Source organism: Musca vetustissima, unplaced genomic scaffold (genome assembly GCF_032173495.1).
Source record: "Musca vetustissima isolate MV318-11 ecotype Yass unplaced genomic scaffold, APGP_CSIRO_Mvet_v1 utg3481, whole genome shotgun sequence".
In the NCBI taxonomy this organism is placed as follows: Eukaryota; Metazoa; Arthropoda; class Insecta; order Diptera; family Muscidae; genus Musca; species Musca vetustissima.
Window position 1 is genome coordinate 51,428 of NW_026876628.1, and position 25,172 is coordinate 76,599.

Genomic DNA, 25,172 nt, shown 5'->3' on the forward strand with positions numbered 1-25,172 from the left:
AGCGCTTTGATCCCGAAAATTGGAATTAAAATTAATGTTTGAGTACAGGATTGGGATATGGAGGTAGTTTTGAAAATTCGTAATGGTGTGTACTAAATGGTACTAAATTTGGAACAATTTAGATTTGAGTGAACGGATAGAGATGGACAATTTATATATAGAATTAAAATTACTGTTAGAGTACAGGATTGAGGTTGTGTTGGAAATTCGAACATAAAAGTACGAAAAGTACTAAGTGGTATTAAATATGGTACAATTTGGATCTATCTATGATTTATGACCGTTGGAGTGTAGAATAGAAGAAGTTTTGGAAAGTCGTACTTACATCTACGAAAGTAATAAATTGTACTAAATTTGGATATTAGTGAACGGATAGAGCTTGAATCTTTAAATCTGGACTTATAATTTTTATTGGAGTGCATGACTGAGGTAGTTTTGAAAATTCGTACTTTTGGGTACGGAAAGTACTAAATTTGACAATGGTGAACGGGTAGATTGAAGATTGTGATAGTTTTGGAATATGGATACGAAAAGGACAGAATGGTACGAAATCTGGTACAATTTGGATTTTGGTGAACGGATAGAGCTGGAATTCTTAAATTTGAACTTACGATTACTATTTGAAAACAAGATTGAGGTAGTTTTGGAAATTCGTATCCATGAGTACGAAAATGCTATTATATTTGTTTGTATTCTCTTTCAGCATTCGAAGAAGCGGGCACTTCGCCCAAGCCGATCGAGCTAGAACTCTTAAATTTGGAATGAGGGTCACTGCAGCGCAGGATGGATGTTTTTTTTTTTTTTGAAAATTCGTACTATATATCCAAAACGTATTAAATTTGCTACAATTACTTAACATGTGAAGGGATAGAGCTAAAGATATGAAATTTCGAATACGAATCAAAGTTTAGAAGTGGTGTTGATATTAGGAGGTATGGAAGTGTGCCCTGATTTATACGAAATGTACTAAACAGTACTAAATTTTAAATTCAGATTGTACGAATTTGGTATAGCTCCCATAAATCATGGACATATAGTCAACTTTCTTGAACCCAGAATGTCTAATTACATGCACTTCAGTTGAAAAAAATGCTCATAAAAACTTCAAAATATCGAAAGTGGTGGTGAGTCAAATAAATTGGAAAATGCATATGCGAATTTTGTAACACCAATAAAATACAAAACTTACACACAATGTAGTGAGTGGAAAGTCGGCGGTTGTTACCAACAGAAACAGTAGTTAACAAGGGGAGAGGCGGAAAAAAGTTTTGATATTAATGAAATGTTTCATGATTATAAGAATTATTACTTGTGTTCAATGCGAGGTACACGTACAATATGAAAAAATAACTATGAATGAAATTATGAAAATATTCAATTTTTTCCTTTGCTAACTTGTTTATAATTTTGAATGTGGTGTGGAGGGAATAAAAAGTTCACTCCGGCCGAACATAAGAAACAATTGCTGACTTCGATATACGCATTATTAAGTCACATTAGGAAAAATAATTTATTTATCTATAAATTAAAATAAAAAATAAATAACTTACAATTAAAAAGTTAAATACTAAACAAAACACTTAAAAATTAAGTCAGTTTAATTTAATCTATATAAGGCCAAGGCAACGGTGCGCATAAATTCATAGACCTCTTCGCCGGATTCCACAATGTAACTGGGTGGCATTAAGAAACCATAACGGCCCTGATCCTTTAAAAATACATTATAGACAAAGTGGGGATTAATGCGATGTTGGACCCAATCGGCTGAATTGCCAGCCCTGGCCAACTTCAGACGGTAGCTGGAACCCACACGATATTCCGCTTCATTTAATTTGCGGAAATTCTGAAATTCAAAAACAAATTAGATATTTTCTTCTTTTAGAAGCAAGGAAGCTTAATCTCTTACCATCATTGCTCTCCGGCCCACATGATGCAATTGCTTTTGATTATCCGTAACAAAATCAGCATCACCCCATGGATAGGCAATGTCCTGGCCATAACCACTGAACGATATATACGCTCCCAGGAAATCTTTCATATTAAACATAAAATTGCGTATGGCGCGTGTCTCCGGCTCCGAGAATTTCTTTGGACCTTTATAGAGATTCTTGCAGGGATTATCTGATGAACCAGCACCACCCCATTTATATTCAAAATTACGATCTAAATTCACACCAAAACATCCGGATTTACTATCAAAATGACGATTTTTAGTCCACAAACGATCTGTTATCCTTGAATGTTGATAACCATCAGGATTGGCCACTGGCAGGAAATACCAATCAATGTGTCTCATATACGATGGCCCTACTTTCCATTGATGGGCCAATTTTGATATGGCCAATGTGACAGCAGCTGGACTCAGCCAATCACGACCCTGTAGACCGGCATCAATGAATATCGCCCAATTTTCAGGATTATTATTTGAGAATCTCAACACTTCCAGTGGTCGTTTATTATTCGTCACACCGATTTGCACAATTTCCGCCTGCTCGGGATATGTTTCCAAAATATATTGCATAAATTGTTTTATCTCCATCATATCGTGATAACGATTCCATGACATTGTGCTACCTAGAAATATAGAACATTTTTTATTATTTTGAAATGTTAGTGGGTATTGGTATTAACTTACCTTCCAATTCTAGCCATGGCATTTCCGGATTAGTATTATTCACCTCGGTGTATGTTTCATCAATGGCTGTTTCCAAATCATCAATCATTATGTTGTAGGTAAAGGCACTCGATGTCATATACTCCTTCGCCTTGGCAGTATTCTTGTAATCAATCAATATATCAACGCCATCCTGATTGATATTCCATACTTCGTTTCCTAGAGAAAAGAAGAGAGATTTTTAATATTTTATCTTTACGAAAATAGTGACTATAGTGAAAAAATTAAGACAAGAACAAGTAGTGAGAAGATTATAAGCCCAACCGTAGATAGAAAAGATCAAGACATAGATTAAATAAATATTTTTTCATGGGCCAGTGAAAGGTCAAGAGTTTAATAAAATCGGATGAAGTTTTTGTGAACACTGGTCAAATAGAATCCTGTAGAGTAAGGATATTAACAATGAGGATGGATCAAGCATTGTGATGCTAGAAATTTATCTACTGCCAGAAAACTCACTGAACGCAGCGGACCTCGCCAAGGTGGGTCACATAAGCACCGCCGCAAAATTTATAATTCTCCTAACTTTGACGTCTATCCAACAGATGTTTCAAAAAGGTCAGGCATAATGGGACGATCATTGATCGACTACTTCTTGCGAACACCGGGAATTGTCCTCACAACTTCGACATGAATTTGAGTCCGAACATCGTGCAGTTGAGATTTGCCTGCGAACGGGTAGCATCCAAGAAGATAAAACAGAGATTTTCTACAAGGACAAATCAAAGAAGCGTTGGTTCAACATACCCTTCTCACAGACAAAAATGTCAAAAAAAGGAATTGGACGATTGTGTGAATGTCAAATATCAGGAGTTTCAGGAGAAGCCCAGATGCTGTTCGTCATCCCATCCCCAAAGCAGACATCATGAATCTCAGCATGATAGACAGGCAACTTTTTAACATAAACGTTTCACCGGATATTTGGAAAGCATCGAAATTAACTCCAAGACATATGGGAATGTAAAGAGGGCTGTTGGACTTTCTTTCGGGCAGCCCATCAAAGGCATTCATGATGACAACGGAGTAATAGTCGCCGATCATATGGATGAGATCCACCAATCTGATCTTGCAGTGGATAATTCTTTGCGCACTCTTGTCAGCACTGCAGTAAATGATGTATACAACGATGCTCCCCTCGTTGATCTCTGTAGTGAATTCAAAGCGTATGCAACTGTAAACAACGATGGGCGTAGATGGGACTTTATAGACTCAGAACTGGTCTCTTCCCTGCCGCGAAGAAATGGTATAGCCTCGATAAAGTTCTAGATGTTGCCATGAAGAATGCTGGAGAAACCATAATTATTATTAATAATTTTCCTGATGTTACTTTTTAACCACTGCTTCAACATTGGCTATTTCCCAATAGCATGGAAAGAGACACTGGTCGTATCAATCCCATAGCCTGGTACAGACGCGGAAGCTACAGACCAATTTTCCTACTATAGTCCTTTGGGAAATAACTGGAGACTTTTATTCTGCAATGCATTAACCAAGTTATTGGGGAAAGGAAAATCCTAAGATATTACCAGTTTGGCAAATTCGACAACCCATGCACCGGCAGCCCTATCTTCATATGTCACCGAAGGTTTCAAACTCAAGAAATGAAGCATTACTTTTAGTCTGGATTTTGCCAAAGCTTTTGACACAGTCTGGTAGCACGAAATTTTTAATAAGATACAATCGCTCGGATTTGATCATCAAACTTGTCGCATGATTGTAAGATTTCTCAAGTTTTCTCGAGTATTTCGTGTTACAGTAGAAGATAAGATGTCTGAACAGCGATCGGTTAAACAGGAGGGATCACTATTGGGGGCAGTTCTATACAACCTGTTCGTATGCGACGGAGACACTGGTCGTATCAATCCCATAGCCTGGTACAGAAGCTACAGATCAATTTTCCTACTATAGCCCTTTGGGATATAACTGGAGACTTTTATTCTGCGATGCATTAACAAAGTTATTGGGGAAAGGAAAGGAAAATCCTAAGATATTACCAGTTTGGCAAATTCGACAACCCATGCACCGGCAGACATATCTTCATATGTCAGCGAAGGTTTCAAACTGAAGAAATTAAGCATTACTTTTAGTCTGGATTTCGCCAAAGCTTTTGACACAGTCTGGTAGCACGGAATTTTTCGTAAGATGCAATCGCTCGGATTTGATCATCAAACTTGTCGCATGGTTGAAAGATTTCTCAAGTTTTCTCGAGTATTTCGTGTTACAGTAGAAGTAAAGATGTCTGAACAGCGATCGGTTAAACAGGAGGGATCACTATTGGGGGCAGTTTTATACAACCTGTTCGTATGCGACATACCAGTGCCACCTGAAAGAGGATTGCTGTTAACATACGCTGATGATGTGTTTTTTTGCACTGCGAGACCGCTTTGAATCACTGTGGAAGGAAGATTGAATGGAAACACTTCGCAACTACTTCAACAAATGTAAGTCCCCATTTGTTGAAGAACTCAATGTTGGAAAATGTGTATCAGTGGTTTTCAAGGGCAAACCCAAGTCCACTGCGAAGAGCTATCGAAAATATATTCCAACTATAAAAGTTGGAAATTTCAGACAGGATGAAATACCTCGCCATGTGGATTAGGTCCAGTCTTTTGAATGCGAGAAGGACTTTCTTGGGAGGTAATTTTTTCTAGTATACAAGCAAGTGATTCAACCCATCATCACCTACTTCTTTGCTGCATCAGCACAAATGGAAAGGATTAGAATGTGGGAGAGAAATATATTGACACAATGCGTAGGAATGAGGTCAACACTGAATAACAATCTGTATGATATGAGTCTGTATGATGAAATATGCCCATATATGGAAAATGGAATAGTGGAGCAATACCTAGAGTGCAACGAGGAACTATGTTTACGATTCACAAAGATTTATACCAATCCCTTCTTCAACTCTATCTGCTAATATCCATATCTCAAAATCGAACCAATTTTCAAGACTCCCGCTATATTCGTTCACATTATACTAACGGCAATACAATTTAGTACGGATTTGAAACTTCCGAGATCCCTTTTTCGTTTTTATGAGCTTTGCAGATACATAATATTGCTAAGCTATAAATAAACTATAAAAAATAAACAAGCTGTCGTTGCCAAGTCCGTGTAGCATTGGCAGACTTTTTGGAATGATATTAGATAGTTTTAAAATATTGAAAAGCTGATGATGTTATGTTTGTATATTTTTTGCATGATTAGGCATAGACGCACGCGTTATTTAAATTCATACGTATTTTTGGAAACATTTATTTATTTACATTTTTATGTCGAAACATTTAAGCCGGTTCTGTTTTAAGGCAATACACCATTCTCATTTTTAAACAAACGTTTTAAAATGAATATACATTAACGGAAATACAGTTATAAAATTAATTTTGGACTAAAGGCTTTAGTTTTTATTGGCTATTACAAAGTCCATTATTATTTGGCCAGTGGGTAAATTTACACAATGTTTCATCATTAGAACAAATTAACGATACGAATGGTCAGATTCTTAATTATAATTAGGCTTGAAAACGTTTGTTACAAGTCAGATTTTCTCTCTAAGGAGAAATCCCAATCCCAAAATCAACTATTAGAATCCCTGTTTTAACATTGGTCCTTCGAGCCGGATCAGTGACCGATCGTGGAGAAATAGATGATGAAGAATTTATCTTAAAGGTCAAGGAAATTCTGTCAATTTTCAATAAACAAAAAAAAAAAATGGAATAAATAAAATGCTTAGTCAGAATTAGAATGCGGCAAGGAAGACGGCAAGCCAAAATGTCGAGGGTGCCTCAATTCTGGGCAAAGGGGCATCAGAAAAAAGGGATGCGGTTAAGGCTTTTAAACTTTGTATGGTTTAATATCCAGAAATTTGAAAGAAGTCTGTATTTGTTGGAGTGTTTAGTGTACGACTATGAGAACCACAGTTCAATTTTAACAGGCGCGTTGCTTTATAATTGGAATACTATACGGAGAATATAGATATTCTGGAAAAAATTAAGAAGTAAATGATCAATAGATGCGGAAGCTATTGCTAGAAGAAGTCAATCAGGAAATAATTCCTGAGAAGTGCGAGCCGCCAGTGGATAATTGTGTTGCAGATATGAAGATAAATCAGGACAATGGCGATGAACCGACAACACAAGATGAAGCCCCTGGACACATGTGACGTTCATCGTAAGAAGTGGTGGTTATGCTGAAGCTTGTCGATGATACCGCCAATAAGACGAAAACAGCGGTCAACGATACTGAGCCGTCAAGAAAGAGCAACTATAATGCTGCGATGAAGAGGTTTATGGAGATGACGGCCTAACGTAGCGAGCAGTTAATAGAAGATGTGGCCGGTATGAAGCTGAAGAAGAGAGAGAAAAGTGAGACAGTCAATCACTTTTTACTCCTTTATTAATAAATATATATATATGTAGATCGGTTATCAAACAATGTTTTCACTCGTTCATATTTTTTTTAAATATTTCTTTTATATTCTTTAGTTTTATAACTTTTTTATTCTCACACTAACCAAATAATTGCCAAAACTTATTCAATTCCGGATGTTTCATATTCGTTTCGTGTATTTTCCACAATTGATAACCGTAATACCGGATAACCGATGGATCGTTGCGATAGCGCAAATTAATTTGATACGTTGAGGAGGGTGAAAAGATGTTATAACGACGAATATCGGTTGGTCCGACCAACCACTGCAGACTTTCCACGGTATTATCGTATAAATCCTCGCTATTAAAGAATAAAGAATTCGCGTCGTAGGAGGGATGGCGTACCAAAAATATTACATCACTGGCATCCGGGGATGTTTGGCGCGCCAAGTAACGGTATGGCCATGTCACCGGCAAAAAGATGGTCATCACAATTAAAACACATTTCAATGTTGTTGTCATAATAATAATATCAAAGGGCGGAATACAAATCTTCTCATAAGCGCGATGATTTTTCGATTTTTGTTTTCTTTTTTCCCGACGTCTTGTAGTTTTTATTTCTGTTGTCTAATGATTCTACGAAAAAGAACTTCCTACGGCCACGGCGTTAACGAGCAAACTGATTAAAGCGAAATTCTTAAGATTGTCAGCATATCTATGCTCCGGAATGGCTGGGCTATTTGCCTATTTCTTTGCCGGTGTCATTCTTCTGGGGGGTTTTTTCTCTCATTTCTATCTAACTTCTTCTATTTTTTTGTTAAGTGGATTCTATTTTATGTGGGTTTTATTTTATTTCTTAGTGTTTTTTCTATTTCCATATCTTCGTAATAGAATTGCGTGAACGAACACCTTTCAGACCTGAATGACATTAAGTATTAATTTTAGCCAATTTGAGATTTATGATTCACACACACACACACATGTGGGTCAATTGTCATCGCTATTGGGAGCATTTCCTGATTAAGTAAAAAATTAATAATCCACATTCTTTTTACCATATTTTTCACAATTTCTTTTTTTTTTTGGTTCGCTTTTTCTTTACTTTCTTTTTGTGGCATCATTTTTAGTGACCTTTAGATGCTATTCTATTACAATTTTATCTTAGGTCAAGTTTAGTGTTTTTTGTTGTTGTGAAGATGTTTTTTTGTTTTCATTCGTGTTGTGTTTTTGTCGGAAATTTCTGATTAAAATCTCATTGAGGTAAAACCAACGTTATATCTTTTTATTTCAGTACCGCTTGACTAGAAACACTTCGGCCATTTATTTTAATATTCACTATTGTTTGTTTATACCTGGAGGCTTAATAAACCGGCTAATTTTGTTTTACACAATTCTAAACAAACAAATATAATTTAATTCAATTTTTTTATATTTTACTAAAAGTGACACTAACTCTGGTTTTCAGAAATTACACTGTGCAACAACATGTTTACGAAGTTTAGGGGTTTAAAGCTCTTCACCATTGACCAGAAAACTATTTTTTTTTGGCAAAAAGTTCATTTTAGGTATAGAGGAAATATAGAGCTTTACAATTTTATTATAGAGCTTTACCATTTTAGAACATTGTGGGTCACGGTCTGCAATTGACAAAAGCCAAAGTCAGAAGTTCATATTTTTGTGACCATAATTTATATATATATATATATATATATATGAAAAATGTTATATAACATTGACATGTGTCAAAATATTAATTTGTATTTGCGACCAATTAAACAGATGGAACTGGTGATAATAAAGGGGAAAATTTCTAGAAATTATAAGATAATCATAAAAAAATTTGGTATTCAAAACTCATAAATATAATTTTTTCCAAAAAAAGAGTCCCAAACCCAGTGCCAGAGGATATTTTAATGGTTAGGTCACCAATAGACGTCTTGATATGTTCGATTTCTATAATCAGCGTCCCCGAAAGCCTTATTTATTGCATAAACCCACTGATCTAATTGTGGCCAAAAAATGAGATCTCTGGCCCATAGTTCTCTCTGGATCTCTGACCCATAATGCTCTATTGTCAGCTAGGACACTTAGGTTGGAAAACTAGGCTAGGTACTTCAATGTAGTCCCTTTGTGTGGGAGACCTGAATAGATATGTACCTATATTGAAAACTTTCTGGAACGATTTTTTTTATTCACAAGAGATACGAAATACCAAATTAAAACCCCTTCGCATCTAAAGCCCTCAAAATACTGAAAATGGGTCGGGTTCTTCTTTATATGGTTCTATGTGGTCATAATAGAACCCGAAATGCTTAAATTGGTCTAAAACTTAAAAAAAAACGAAAATGACGCTGGAACCGTTTAATATGGGACAGGTAAAAACATGTGCTCATATAGAATGGAACACGGGATGCTAAATTACAAGCATTTCAATTGAAACAATTTATATAAACCCTTCAAAATACTGAAAATTGGTCGAACATTTATGTGGTAGCTATGTCAAAACTTGGAAATAAGTAGAAAGAAATGAGCTGTAAAAATATTTTTCACCCTCTAGGAAACCATAGTGCTAAATTACAACGACTTGGGAGAGAAAATGCGGCTTAAACTGTCAAAAAACCAATAATGGGGCGGGACAAACAATTGGCGGATATATATGTGGGCTATGTCGAATCATGAACATATTATGCTAAATTATGGAAAATATATTTCTACCAATCAATAACCTCTTCGATTGAAAAAAAGAGGCTAATGCCTCCAAAATACCGAACATGAGACGGTATGAGTGCTATACCAAAAGGTGGGCCGATATTGATAATTTTTGGTACGAAGATTTCAAGTTCAACCATGTGTCCAAAATCCCAAGCTACGAATAATGGGGACACTGTTGTATAGGAGTTATCCCGAAGCATTGACCAATGTTCGAAATTTTTGTATGAAGATGTGCCACCCAATGACGGTACTAAATTACAATTGTCGTGCCAAATTTGGGATATACTATAATATGGGGGTTTCCATACAACTGGACCAATATTGATAATGTTAGGTAGACAAGGACAACCCGAACTACCAAATTAATGTAATTTCGATTGAAGAAGTGACCAAAATACATTTTGGGGTACCGTTATATGGGGTTTTGACCCATACACACTCCAACATTTATGGATCATATAATTTTAATTTGGGGAAAAAATCCATTATTATTTCGTTCGAAAGGGTAAAGTTTTGCAGTAAAAAAAATTTTTTGCTGTTTTTTGTTTGGTGCTTTCAGTTGTAAATAAGAGAAAATTCGGTACACTTTATAGTTTTTCTTTGACAAAGGCGAAAAAGCAAGCCATGCAAGGCTAAAATTGTGAATGGTCTTTAAGGATCCAATACTGTAACAGTATTATCATGATATATCCATACTAGCAAAGTGCCCGCTAAAAAATTTATACGGAAATCGTAAAATTGTATAATTTGTTATGCTATAGTTCTGAATCCCAACTCTATTTCTATATCTAATATTACGATTTTTACCATTAAGTACTATTTCCGAAATCTCTTTCTTATTTCCACTACATGGATTCAAAAAAGATCACAATTCCAATTATATATTTTAGCAAAACCTACCGGTTCCACATTTAGTTCCATTCAACACTTTCAGCAAATTCCATTTAGTACTTCTTTTTAACTCATTCCAAATTTTGGGTTTCCAGATCTCTCTCTGTTACTCAAATCCAAATTTAGGGCATTTTCTATTTTATTTACTATTCGTACACATAAATTCGTGTTTCCAAAGTTATCACCATAGCTCAATACTACACTTCACCAGTAATCTAAATTCCAAATCTCAGGATTTAACCAAATACAAACTGTACCAAATTTAGTACTTTTCATACTCATATGTAAGCATTTTTAAACTGCATCAATCCTACACTCTAACGATAATCTTAATTCCACCAAAGTGCACATTGTACCAAATTAAGTACTTTTCGTACTTATAAGTACGAATTTCTAAATGTGTCGCAATTATGCTTTCAAATAGTAATCGTAAGTCCAAATTTAAAAATACCAGCTCTGTCTGTTCGTTAAAAACCAAATTGTACCAGATTTGATTCCGTTCTGTACTTTTCGTACACTCAAATCTAAATTGTACTTAACATACCATTTAGTACACATAATTACGCATATTCCAGACTACACTTCATTTTATTTCCAAAATGTTTGGATTCCCGCTCACACAAATCGAATTGAACCATATTTAGTATAATTTAGTGCTTCTCGTATACATAAGTTCAAAATTCTAATACTACCTTAATCCTGTCATTTCATTCCAAATTTAAGTTTTCCATCTCTATCCGTTCACTCAGTACTAAATTGTGCCAAATTTAGTACCAGCCTGCTCTACAATTGTAACTTAAATTCTAAATTTCAGCCGATCTCAGCCGTATCCGTTCACACAAAATCAATTTGTAAACAATTTGGTACCATTTAGTACTTTTTGTTTCAATAATTAGGAATTTTCTAAACTACCTCAATCGTATACTCCAACAGTAATTTTAATATCTAAATTCTGGAGTCCAGCTCTATCCGTTCACACATAATTAAGTTGTACCAAATATAGTACCATTTAGTATACATAAGTACTATGCTTTCATATTTCAATTCTAATTCCAACAGCAACCATTATTCCAAACATCAAGTTTTCAGTTCTATTCGTTGAAGCAAAATCCAAATTGTACTAAATTTAGTACTTTTCGTAACAATAAGTACGATTTTCCTAAACTACCTCAATCCTACACTACACATATTTACCAATTTCAAGACTCCAGCCTTATCACATAAATCCAACTTGTACCAAATTAAGCACCATTTAGTACTTTTGATACATAATAGTACGATTTTTTAAGCTACGTCAATCCTGTACTTCAATAATAATCCTAAATCCTATTTTCAGGATGCCATCTCTATACGCTCAACTAAATGGAAAAGTACCAAATTTAGTACCATTTTGTACTTTTTATACACCTAAGTACGAATTTCTTAATCCATTTCCATACATCAACACCACTTCCCATCCTGTATTCCATACAAAATTTCAAGATTCTAGCTATATATGTTCAATATATACAATTAGAACTAAATTTAGTAAAGTTTAGTACTTTTCGTACACGTATAGGTCGAATTTCCAAAAACCCTTTTGCACATTATTGTAACTTTCCATCAGTGACCCACATTACAAATTTCTGAATTTTAGTTCTTCCCGGTCGCCTAATACAAAAGTTACCATATTTGGTACATTTTAGTACTTTTCGTACCTTTCTAGTTTGAATTTCCAAAAACCAGCCTTATCTCCCGTCTGCACACCAACGACAACCCACACTCAAAACTTCAAGCTTCTACCTCAGACGTTTCGTCTGGGCGATGATCTGTCAGTCACTCCCTCACTCACTTAAGGGAACCCCTCCCATTCTCGATTTTAATTTTTCAAGATTTCCAATGGGCTGGTAAATCAATACCAATGCTTATTAAGGTTTGTAACTTTGCACATATATATTTGAAGATTTAAAAAGGAAGAAAAATAATTTACAAAAAATTGTTGTTGTTGTCTTGTTGTTGTTTTTTGTAATTAAAGAAAAGTCCTTATTTTTGATGGCGGGCATGATAACTCCTCACTGGAACATCGGAATGCGAAAATTCCAACGGTATTAGAAAGAGTACATGTCTGGCTCTCGTATGAACTAGGATTATTGACCTCGCTCTAAAATTAACAAAATGGCGGACTATTGAAAAAATATTTTTGGAAAATCGCCGATTTTTTACCAAAAACCAAGTTAAAAAATAAGGAAGATCTTCACCGATTGACTTTATCTTAGTTCATACGATAGCTATACACTCACAGAGAAACGTGTAAAAATTTGGAATCGATTGGGTTATTAGTTTTTGAGTTATCGTGCCCGCCATTCGCAAAAGAGAAAAACGCGTTTAAAGTTTGAGAAGCTCTTTAGCCGTCACTTGATGCTGACACAATAAATCGGCTATATCTTCAAGAGTTATTGAGATTTTCACTTGAAATTTTGTAGGGACATTCGTGAATTAGTGTAGATTCGAATTAAATCTAAAAAAATTTTGACCCCGAGAAAGGGGGGGGGGTCCATTAACACTAAGCTCTTTTATATATTAAGATATCAATGAGATGACCATCTGTGGGGAAGTAATAGAAGAAGTTGCCCTATAGACACCATCTCAAATCGGTTACTCAATTCGTTTCGAGTTTATTAAACGTATTATCATTCGTTTGTGTGTAGATTAACAAGATTTCAAAATTTTACACACTTTGTGGGAAGGTATCAGTTGGAGTGGACCGATGAGTTCCATCTTCGGACTTTATCTAGACTTGTTGAAAATATTACAACGCTTCATATAAGTCCGATAAGTCCCATCTTTAAACATTATATATGTTTGGTTAAAATATTATTTTGGAATCTTATGATCAGTATTTTTGGTTTTACTTCAAACAGTCCGCTCTTTTTTCAGCTTCAATGACTAGAGACGAGCAGTGGGTAAATACCCGGTAAATTGGGTAAATACCCATTTGTGGGTATTTATTTGGGAATTTACTATATTGAATCGTTAATACAACATCTTACATCCTATTTCCGGGTTTCTGTTATCAAATCGATTTAGAATGGATAGTTTTACGATACTTTAAAGACGTGGGTAAAAACTTGGGTAAATACCCGAGTTTTTACCCAAGAATTGGGTATAAACTCATTAACTGCCGAACCACTTGACATAGGCGGCCAAAATTTTGCACACATGTTTCTAATGTCAAAGCAAAAATAGAAATCCAACATGGTCCCTGGGTCCAAGTTTTGATATAGCCCCCATATAACCATATCTCCCGATTTAAGATATTTTTTGTATATTAGACACATTTTACAACCAAATTGGCTGTAATTTGGCACAGGGTGTTCTTTTTGAGTACAAAATGTCCATGGAAAATTTTATGTATGTAGGTACAAAGGTACCCCTATTTTGAGTATTTACCCAAAAATTGGGTATAAACTCATTAACTTCCGAACCACTTGACATAGGCGGCCAAAATTTTGCACACATGTTTCTAGTGTCAAAGCAAATATAGAAATCCAACATGGTCCCTGGGTCCAAGTTTTGATATAGCCCCCATATAACCATATCTCCCGATTTAAGGCATTTTTTGTCTATTAGACAGATTTTACAACCAAATTGACTGTAATTTGGCACAGAGTGTAAGATAAATACCCGCAACTGGGTATTTACCCGGTATTTACCCACCCCTTGGGTATTTACCCGGTAAATACCATCTCTATCAATGACACATTTCTGAACTTACCATATTTCTCCACAAACGACTTCATTTCCTGCACAGTTCGTGTCTTATTTTCACTAATCGTTTTATCGAATGACAGCTTCCATAATTGAGCTCCATGATAATTCATGAAATTTTCATCGTAATCACTGCGATAATCCGATTTTCTGCCGACATGGGCAGTTGGACGTACGGCACGAATAATATTCCGGAGGAATGGTATATTTGCAAAAAACTGAGTTCGCGGAATTTCCACACGCAGTAGATTTTGATGGGCAGTTACATTTTCGAAACTTATAGCCGCGTAAACGATTATAAAAATACATAATAAATTAAAAACACTTTTTCGATTTCTTGTCATTTTTTTATTTGTATCAGACTCTCTTATTTTCTCCGATTTTTCTAACGCTGCCGAACGTCGATGTTAACTGAAATGAATGCAAATTCGAAATGCTAACGAAATTCACGGCATTTCGAACAGAAAGCTATACTAAAGCTAATTTTTGCGATCATCTTCATCTTTTTTGTTATGATTAGTTACAGTTACAATGAAGAAACAAAAAAAACACAAAAGACATTTTGTGGACAATAGGGAACAAGACAACAAAAAAAGATATGCAAAATTTATATTTTCATTTTTTAAATATTTTATATTACCATAACATCAGATTAGCCAAACGCAGCATCATTTACACTAACCCTTTTTTTAAAAAAACTATAAAAATTGCCAATTTTTTCCACAAACATCGGAAGTTGATTTTTTTTTCTTAATAACGGTCCGAATTCCAATTGCCCTCTCGCTGATGATGATAATGTTTTAAAAATGCCATCCCAAATGAAGCTGTTAATTTGAAATATGTTGGCCATTTTGATATCGGACGTGAGCTCAACAATCTAACGAAGATCATTTGCATTTTTTGGGGGAATTGTGATTGTCACAAAGAAGCAGAAGACTATTCGTCGGATCTGCTCGACAACAGAAAATCAATTTCTCCCCTTCTCAATGACTTTCAATGAAATTGAAAAGAAAAAAAAATAGCAAAATATTCCAAAACCTCATTATAAGGGTCAGTTGGGGGGCCTTTGTCTTAATTTCTTTACCTCGCTTTAACCTTTCTTCTTCTTTATTTTTTGTTTGCCTTCTGGTAGTATGGGGGGTTATAACTTTTACCACCATCATTTCTTTTGATACCGCCATGATTATCAGCATAACAAATGATGATGCCTTTGATTACCTGTTGATTTTTAGCTGTTTACAACCAAATAATCTAACACAAACACACATACACTCACACTCTAGAGGGTAATAAATGTTTTTTTGTTTGCTTGCAGTTACGTAAACCTTGTGGTTTTTTAATAAAAATAGCTCGATTTGGTAATCTGGGACCATACACATAAATATGTTGTGTGGAGTTAAATGGTTTTATGATTTTTTTCTCTCGCATAATTACTTTTAGGATGGAAGGAAATGTGGAGATATGGATGTAATAATTAATTATGCCAGCATTAAATGTTACAATAATTAATAGCCTAATTAAAGGCCATTATTCTTAAAGAATGAAAGTACATAGGAGACTAAAATTTGACATACATTACAAAAAGATAATTTTATTTATGATTTATATAGAAAATATTTATCATTATTATATAAAGATAATGACAACTTTTTGTGAAAAATTTATGTAACGGTTTATACCCCATGTGTCTTTGGATCAAATCCATCTCAATTAATTGAGATTCGATTTGAAACGCCCATCGGTAGGATAAATCGCGAAAGAAGTAACCGATTTTTGTACAATTTACAGGTGAAGAAGAATATGTCATTCCGTTTGCAACACTTCGAACATAAATATTTATGATCAGAGTAAAATGTCGAATTAGCCAGTTTTAGTAATTTTGTTGAAATCGCAAACAACATTTAAAATATAACTTTTAAATGTTGCTCTATTCTACTACTCATAGGATGGTTGATATTGAAAGTAGTTCAGAAATCGAAGAAAAATAATTTACCAAAAATGTTTGTTGTTGTTTTATTGTTGTTTTTTTGTGTTCAAAGAAAAGTCCTTATTTTCGATGGCGGGCATGATAACTCCTCACTGGAACATCGGAATCCGAAAATTCCAATGGTGTTAGAAAGAGTACATGTCTGGCTCTCGTATGAACTAGGATTATTGACTTCGCTCTAAAATTAGCAACATGGCGGACCTTTAAAAAAATATTTTTGGAAAATCGCCGATTTTTTACAAAACCAAGTATAAAAATAAGGAAGATCTTCACCGATTGGCTTTAGTGGATTCTCTTTGGTCTCAAATCTTCATATCGAAAAATTCAATTTTGAATTTTGTATTTTATACCCTACACAAATATATTGTAAGACCCACCCTTAATTACACCGACGCCATATATCTGAGTCTGTCCATTAAAATTTGTAAATACGATACAGGCCACAGTTATGGACCAATCGTCATGAAATTTTGTCTTTTGGACAATAAAGACCCCTATGATCGGTTTATATATTGAGAGGATGAAATGGACCAAAAACTGTATTATATCTAGAGGCCATAATTTTGACACGAACATCACGAAATTTTTCACAGAGAAAGGGATTAGACCATAGAATAAGCATGACTGTTTTGATGAATATCGGTTAAATTTAGTCAAATTGACTTAGACTTTTGTGTGAAAAATGACAAGATTTCTATTCTATGTCGTAGATATTTACTCCTGAAGGACATATACCCGAGAAGTTAATACATATCCGAGTGGAGTGTTTGTTTTTTAAATTGATATCAATTATATTGTTGTATGTACTCGGATGTAGAAGTTATACGTAAATATTTTAAAGGTTGGTATGTGTTATGGCATTGTATTATTTTTACCTCACTAGATCACCGCGACTGTGATCGCTTTGAAATTCTATATTATGTTATATAATATATATAATTTTCGCTGATGTTAAGATGATATTTAGGGGATGCAATGAACCGAAAACTTTATTTTTGACATATTTTCTAGTCCCTCTAAAGGCCATTATTATATGCCGAATATCATATATTTTACACGGTGAAGGGGATCTGAACAAATACTTACGACAGCTGTTTAGATGATGATCGGTCAATATTTTAAGGGTCAAATCAACCATAAACTAAAATGAAAAACTAGAAAACAAGATTTGGAAAATATGCCTTGGTAAGAAAGTCGGTCAAGAGGTTGCAAATATCGCGAAATATTGCCTGGCTCAGAATATAGAACCCCAGAAAGTTAGATTTTTGTGGTAATTGTGTGTGGTATCACATTATTAGTATTAAGCATTTATATCGAAATCATTTGAAAAATGCATCAATGCATTTGTTACATCAATGCATAGATAGTTAAATGCGGACATCCATGGACATTGCTTCCAATAATAAATGGGCTAAGGCGACACACGTTTGACAAGTAAGAGTCGGGTTATTTCGAATTGTATACCCCTATATCGTGTAAACGGTAAAAAAATCGTGTAGATTTAAGGAACGAACAAATTTTGAAAAGGTCCAAAATTTTGTGACAAATGCCAGTTTTTTTTTTCATTTACGGGGCACATTATAGCTCGATCATTACATATTTATAAGGGATCATTAACACCAAAAATGGCAATACCACGGTTAGAAAACGCTGATCGAGAACGATGATTTTAGGGAACCATAAGGCGAAGTCTATATGTGTAAAAGTGTATTTATATCCATACGAACGATCGTATGTGCAATGATTACCCACAACACCAATTAGTAAGCCAGTGCATTGGTCAGTCAACCTCAGTGGATTAAACTGAAATACTTATGTTTGCGGTTTAACAACGTGGATGAGAATTATAGTGTATTGTAGACGTCGCCGGTAAATGTCATTTTTTTCATCGTTGATATGGTGGATGCAGTGATCAAAGGTGTTACTGTATGTATGTGACTTTTGTCACGTTAAATAAGCGAAACGGAAATTTAAATGTGAATAAAAACAAAACAGAAAAGAGGCGAAAATATGGAATTGGTGGGTCATAAGACGTAGATCTCTAATATTACCATAGTCTTCTAAAGGGTGTATCAACTAGAACCCAATTTTATAAATTTGGGTCCATTCGAAATGTTATTGTTTGACATTTCAAGAATTATTATGGTTTGCTAGTAGAAGGCGTCCAATTTAAAGAGATTAATGGATTAATTTGCCAAAGCTGGGTCCGTTAGTGATGTAAAGATAACAACTCGGCTTCGATGTCACTCAAAAACCCCATCCTCCTCAATTTAACACCGAGCTTAGCATATTGGTGCTACCAAATCCACTATGTAGCGAATTTTGGCGAATCATTTGGGTATCATATTCAATAGGCTGTATTGTTGCATTTGAGGTGAGGGAAATCCTCAAGTGATTCACGAGTGGCAAATACACCCTCAACGTGTCACTTTGTGTGGTTTTTGGACTGGAGGAATCATTGGACCATTTCTTATGAAAATGAGTCAGGTCAAACGCAAACAGTCAATGGCCATTTGCACTATATCTTGTTCCGTACATAACTTCATTCTGTGTACTTTACGATATAATAATGTTTCACGATTTCTTTTTAAATTTTAAAAATTGTGTTCTAATTGGGACACCTAACCTAACAGTCACTAATAAGATGAATTACTCCCATAAGAAGAAATGTTGGACTTCTATGATAAGACCGTCTGGTCTTTTACGAAAGACCTTCTGGAGTTCTATAAGAAGACATGTATAAGAACTTCTACTATTCTTCTTTAGGAAGAATTACTGATATGCTTTAGGAAGACCAACGGGTCTTCCATAGGAAGAACGATTATTATGGAAGACAGTGGGTCTTCCTATGATTGAATTCTATAAGAAAACATTGGTTTTGGAATTTGGTCCTACTGGTCTTCTATAAGAGGATCTATTAAAATATGTGTTGTATGCCTACTAAATCGTTGGGCCTTCTTGTTTAAGAAGACCTTCTAGCTTTCTAAAATAAAACCTTTGAAACTACTAAGAGAAGGTCTCTTGGACTAATAAGACAACACCTTTTGGCCTCCTAGAATAAGACCTACTGGTATTTTCTGGCCTTCTATAGGAATATATATTGATCTTTGAGACTACTAAGAGAAGGTCTTTTGGACTAATAAGACAACACCTTTTGGCCTCCTAGAATAAGACCTACTGGTATTTTGCTGGCCTTCTATAGGAATATATTTGGAAGAGATAGAAGATCTCTTATTTTAAATAGCTTTTAATTGTTACGATTATTTTCATAATTTTTTCTAATAATATTTTATTTAGTAATATATATATTTTTTTATATTTTCAGGTATGTACATCAATAAATGTGATTTGTAATAAATGTAAGTTATTCTTGTATGTTATAATTATCCGGATAATTCTTCCATGCGCCTGATATAACATTATTATAACATTATTATTACAATTTTATTAAAATTAATTTATATTTTGTGTGAAGATATGCAAACGACATAGAACTATTCATTGTGTTCCCTCTCAAATGTTCTATCATAGTTTTAGGGTCTTAATGGCTTTTAGCGCCAATACAAGTAAAATGAATGTTTGCATCGAATTCCCAATCATGTAAAATTCTAGACCCCAAATGTAATAAAGAAGAAGCAGAAAGACGGAAAGTTCAAGGTTGGCAAATTTCGTTGCTTTATTTTGTTGTACTTTGCGTCACAATATCAATATTCTTTACAATAATGGACGTTAGGGTGGGTCGAATGAAAACCTAAACAAACTTTCAAATTAAAATGATACACAAATTACTTGGTTTTTAATATTTGAATATTACCAATATTGGTCTATATAAGATAAAAATATATAAATATAGGTACCCCCTAATATCTCAAATTAAAAACACTACGAAATATCTTCATGTAAACCACTTTAGCTACACTAAGTTTCATTGGAATAAAAGAAAGCGAAGAAGAAGAGCCAAGGAAAAGCCGAAAAAAAACTACTATAAAGATGAATGTCATCACCATCCACACAACAAGGATGCAGTCATCCATTCATTCGTCCGTGATTGTTCAATGTTCTGCGACAGCAGTAAACTTTAGTTGTTGGACAAAGTTGTTGTACATTACAGGAATAAAGATTTAATATTAATCTTTATTCTTTTCATACACACATACGTGTGTATATGTGTATGAGTACGAAAACTTGCCGAATAATTCCTTAATATAGAGCTCTGCCTTTGGTCGCAGTTAGTGTATATCTTGGTAAGAGGTTTTTCGTTTCGGTTTTCTTTTTTTCCTGCCTTACCCGCAATATAAAACGAACACAAAAGAAAACCAAACCGCCACATCCTTTGGCAAACACTGAATATTTCAACATTTGTAGACAAACATTTACAGACCGAAGAAACCAAAAAAAAAAAAATTAAATGGAAGGATATAATGAAAGAATGGATAATACATTTTAAGACTGACACACACTAGCAAACACTTAAGAGTACTTTTTTGCGCCTCCTTCATCATCGTCATCTCTGTAGATGTTACCAAATTAATTTAGATTGAATTACGAAAGTTGTCTTAAACATCGACAATTGTGTCAGAATTGTTTGCGAAAGAGGATTTCTGCGATGATGAAATCAATTGTTTCAAACTTGTATTGCTTGTTGATTATTATCGGAATGGGAGCAAGTATTATTAATTGGTGACCACAGAACAGGGATGCGGAATGAAATTATTCAAATTGTACTGGCTTTCAATAAAAAGTGTACTTTTTTCAGTCCGATTGTACTTTTTATATATTTTTTTAATAAATTTCTTATTGTTATTAATGAATAATAAAAAGAATTCATTCATTAAGAATTCATTTTTATATACACATAGATAAAATGAAAACTTAAAAACACCTCCATAGGAATACTGGCAGATACTTCAAATGAAAATATAGGGAACATACCAAAAAGTGAACCTATACCGATAATTCTACAAACAGTTTATGTAAACAATTGTGTATACCAAATACAAATTTCAGCAATTTGTAATGAAAACCCCAAAGCGTGGACTTATACTAATAACGCATGGTATATACTAATAAAACTTGGAATATACAATCCTCAAACTACTGCAATTTAGATTACATGGTGTAGGAATTAGCGAATATTTGGGGTTATACTTATATGAGGGCTATGCCTAATTAATGACCGATATATATATAAATTTGGAACCCAATTATGTATCTCAGTTCTTCCCTCCAGGAATTATCATTATATAGAGATGATGCCTGAATCCTGCCGACATACATGAAATACAAATTTCAATTTACAACAAAGTCTTAGAACCCGACCCAAAACGCGGAACAAATCGGAATAAGGGACGAATATTAATAATTTTTGGGAGGGAGGTTTGTTACCATATGCGACTACAAAAAACCAAATTTCAGCGAATTCGGTTTAAAATATCGAAAATTGGGCTGTACCCTTATATGGGGGCTATGCCTAAACGTCGAACTTGCAAACCTGCCTGCAGACTCTATGCAAAATTTTGACGATCTATCTCAATTCCTTCAGAAGATAGCGTGATTACAACAGACGGAAGGACATGGCTAGATCTTCTTAGAATTTTACCTTGATTGATCGATGAGTTACAAATGGAATGACAAAATTAATATACCCTCCACACTATGGTGGAGGATATAAAAAGGGTTTGAAAATTCTGAAATACTAGAATAGAGCCTTAACTTTTGGGAATCAGCTTCGAAATCATTTAGTGTAAAATAATATTAAAGTGATTCCCACTGCGCTAAAATTGTTTCAAAAACTTCTTGACGTGAAAGCCATCGAGTTGTTGATTATTTAAAAACAACATGAATATCTGTACCGAATTATTCCTGAAACATTGACAAATCATCTCTCTCATAAACAGTTACAGAAATAATAATTAATTAATATTAATGTCTTCACTGAATTTATCAATCTGATCGGAAATACTGAATTTTGAAGCGGCATAGGACACTACGTTTAAACTATGGCAAATTCATCCATTCGTAACGACAGCGGAGGATAGCGATTCCTTCCATATTGTACGTTTAAGCACTTATAATACATTTAAGTGAGAATAATTTCATACAATTTAGAAATAGTGCTAAATATGTCATTGGGGTGCTATTGTATTTTTGACTTTCATTAAGTGCTAAAATTAGTACAATTGTACCAACTTTTACATCCCTGCCACAGAATAATATGGGTTCCAAATGTGATCAAAATACTAGCATATTTCTAACGATTGACGATCGACGGTTGACGATCAATATTGGCTAAATAAATAAAAATCCATTTAAAAACAAGAAAAAAATTTCACATCGGGACAAACTTTATATATCAGACCAGATAGAAGTGGGAAATCCGTTTATAAAATTTAGAAACCCGATTCTTTCTTCCAATATTTTTTTTTTTGTTAATTCGGACGAATCCGACATTGCCTCATAATAAAGAATTTATACCGAATTTATTAATATACATAGATATATAGGGTTTTATTAAAATATAGAAAATGCCATTAAAAATACGATTATCCATTTCTTGCCTTTGACGGACATGAGCAACATTTATTTTGAAGATGAAAAATCACATCTTGTAGTAATTAGAGCCGGTGCAACATATTACTGAGGAAAAGAGAACACAAGGAATCGAAAATAGGGTTGCCATAAAAAAATGATCACGTCATATCGTTGCACTTTGACCTAGAGTGAATTTTTCCTTATGATGTTTTATACACTCAACAAAATGTTCCACCACCAAAATTTTGTCGCACAGTGTAATAAAAGTGATGTACGAGGATGTCGAACTCTCAGTTCTTTAAAAGGAAAGCATAAGCTAACCATTTCGCACCAACGTGATATTAAGGGAACCCCCCCCCCCCCATTCTCGATTTTTTATTTTTAAGATTTTAAATGGGCTGGTAAATGAATACCAATGCTTGTTAAGGTTTGTAACTTTGCACATATATATTTGAAGATTTAAAGAGGAAGAAAAATAATTTACAAAAAAATTTTGTTGTTGTTTTGTTGTTGTTTTTTGTGATCAAAGAAAAGTCCTTATTTTTGATGGCGGGCATGATAACTCCTCACTGGAACGTCGGAATCCGAAAATTCCAACGGTGTTAGAAAGAGTACATGTCTGGCTCTCGTATGAACTAGGATTATTGACTTCGCTCTAAAATTAACGAAATGGCGGACCTTTGAAAAAATATTTTTGGAAAATCGCCGATTTTTTACCAAAAACCAAGTTAAAAAATAAGGAAGATCTTCACCGATTGGCTTTATCCTAGTTCATACGATAGCTATACACTCACAGAGAAACGTGTAAAAATTTGAAATCGATTGGGTTATTAGTTTTTGAGTTATCGTGCCCGCCATTCGCAAAAAAATGTTTAGAGAAAAACGCGTTTAAAGTTTGAGAAGCCCTTCAGCCGTCACCTGATGCTGACACAATAAATCGGCTATATCTTCAAGAGTTCTTGAGATTTTTACTTGAAATTTTGCAGGGACATTCTTGAATTAGTGTAGATTGGAATTAAGTCAACAAAAATTTTGACCCCGAGAATGGGGGGGGGTCCCCTTAAAGCAAGGATTCCCTCTACAGCCCTCCTGTTCAAAACTGTATTGGATGAAATAAAAGGGTACTATTTTTAATAACAGAGTATTTCTGCGATCGATTTTCAGCATATTGACATATCATTCTGATAATAATAATATGTGAATTCTTGCTTCATCCTAATTAATTTCATAATTTATGCCCTTGTCTAATTTTGGTTATTCTAAAATTATGCATCTCAGTTTCAAATCACATCAATAATTTGATCTCCATTTCTTTTGCCGGTCAAAAAATTATAAATTATAATATAACAAATATAATGGTCTTATGAATTATTAAAAGGGAACTGAAGTGGTCGAGGGGGCTATACGGTACTATTTTTGAGTAGAAAAGGACTATTGAACTAAATTTTGCATCCTTGCTCTACCGACGACAACTCAAAGACTCAGATTATGAGGATGATATCTGTCTTATCTCTCCCAAGAAATCCAATATGCAAAATTAGAAAACCTCTCTTCAGGTCTTTAACTTGGGAGGTGGCTTTTAGGATATACTTTTGGACGTGGTTGTAAATTTTATACATATATTCAGGAAAACCAAACTTAAAATATTCGAAGCATACATGAAATCGATTCTGCTGTACTTAAAAAAATCCATTGCATAACCAGAGTATAGCTTGAATGGAATCCCCAGAGAATTAAACGAAAAAATGGGAGCTATGTCAAATTTCGATGGTGGAGGATTTTTTGGGTAGAACCTTCAGCATATCGAAAATGAGCTGGGCCATTATATGACTGTCATGTCAAGACATTTTCCTATACCGAAACGTGGACTGATATATTCCATTTTTATTACCAAACATTATAGATTTAGTGATAATTTCATATCTCAATCTTATCAAATAGAAAATCCATTCGCACTCCATTTTGACCTTTTGTGAGGGAGGTACCAGAAAGTATGGACAGAAAGTTTTCATCTTCGAACTTGATCTAAGTTTGGAGAGAATATTACATTGTAGATATTTATAAATCGACTCTAATTTGTCTGAAACGGATTTAGTCGAAAGATATTTGGTTTAGGTAAATTTCGTATCAAAGTCCAGTTAACACCATATTTTACCTGACGCCATCTGGCATTTCCATTAAAACGTTTAATATTGCCCCCTGTTCCGTTTGAGCAGCGTAAGACGATCAATTCAGGTTAGTACACCACATTTTT

The 25,172-nt window shown here is 34.3% G+C and overlaps 1 protein-coding gene across 1 annotated transcript in view; it reads right to left on the bottom strand.

Annotated features, from left to right (window-relative positions):
- Window positions 1-1,597: 1,597 nt before the first annotated feature.
- The window catches only part of LOC133321177 (titin-like), a 50,219-nt gene continuing 26,644 nt past the window's right edge, over window positions 1,598-25,172 (bottom strand). The window contains exons 6-9 of the mRNA XM_061530265.1: window positions 7,194-7,602; window positions 2,636-2,833; window positions 1,907-2,574; window positions 1,598-1,843 (exon numbers count right to left, since the gene is read on the bottom strand). Coding sequence (XP_061386249.1) covers window positions 1,598-1,843; window positions 1,907-2,574; window positions 2,636-2,833; window positions 7,194-7,602 — 1,521 coding nt within the window. The remainder of the gene's footprint in view (window positions 1,844-1,906; window positions 2,575-2,635; window positions 2,834-7,193; window positions 7,603-25,172) is intronic.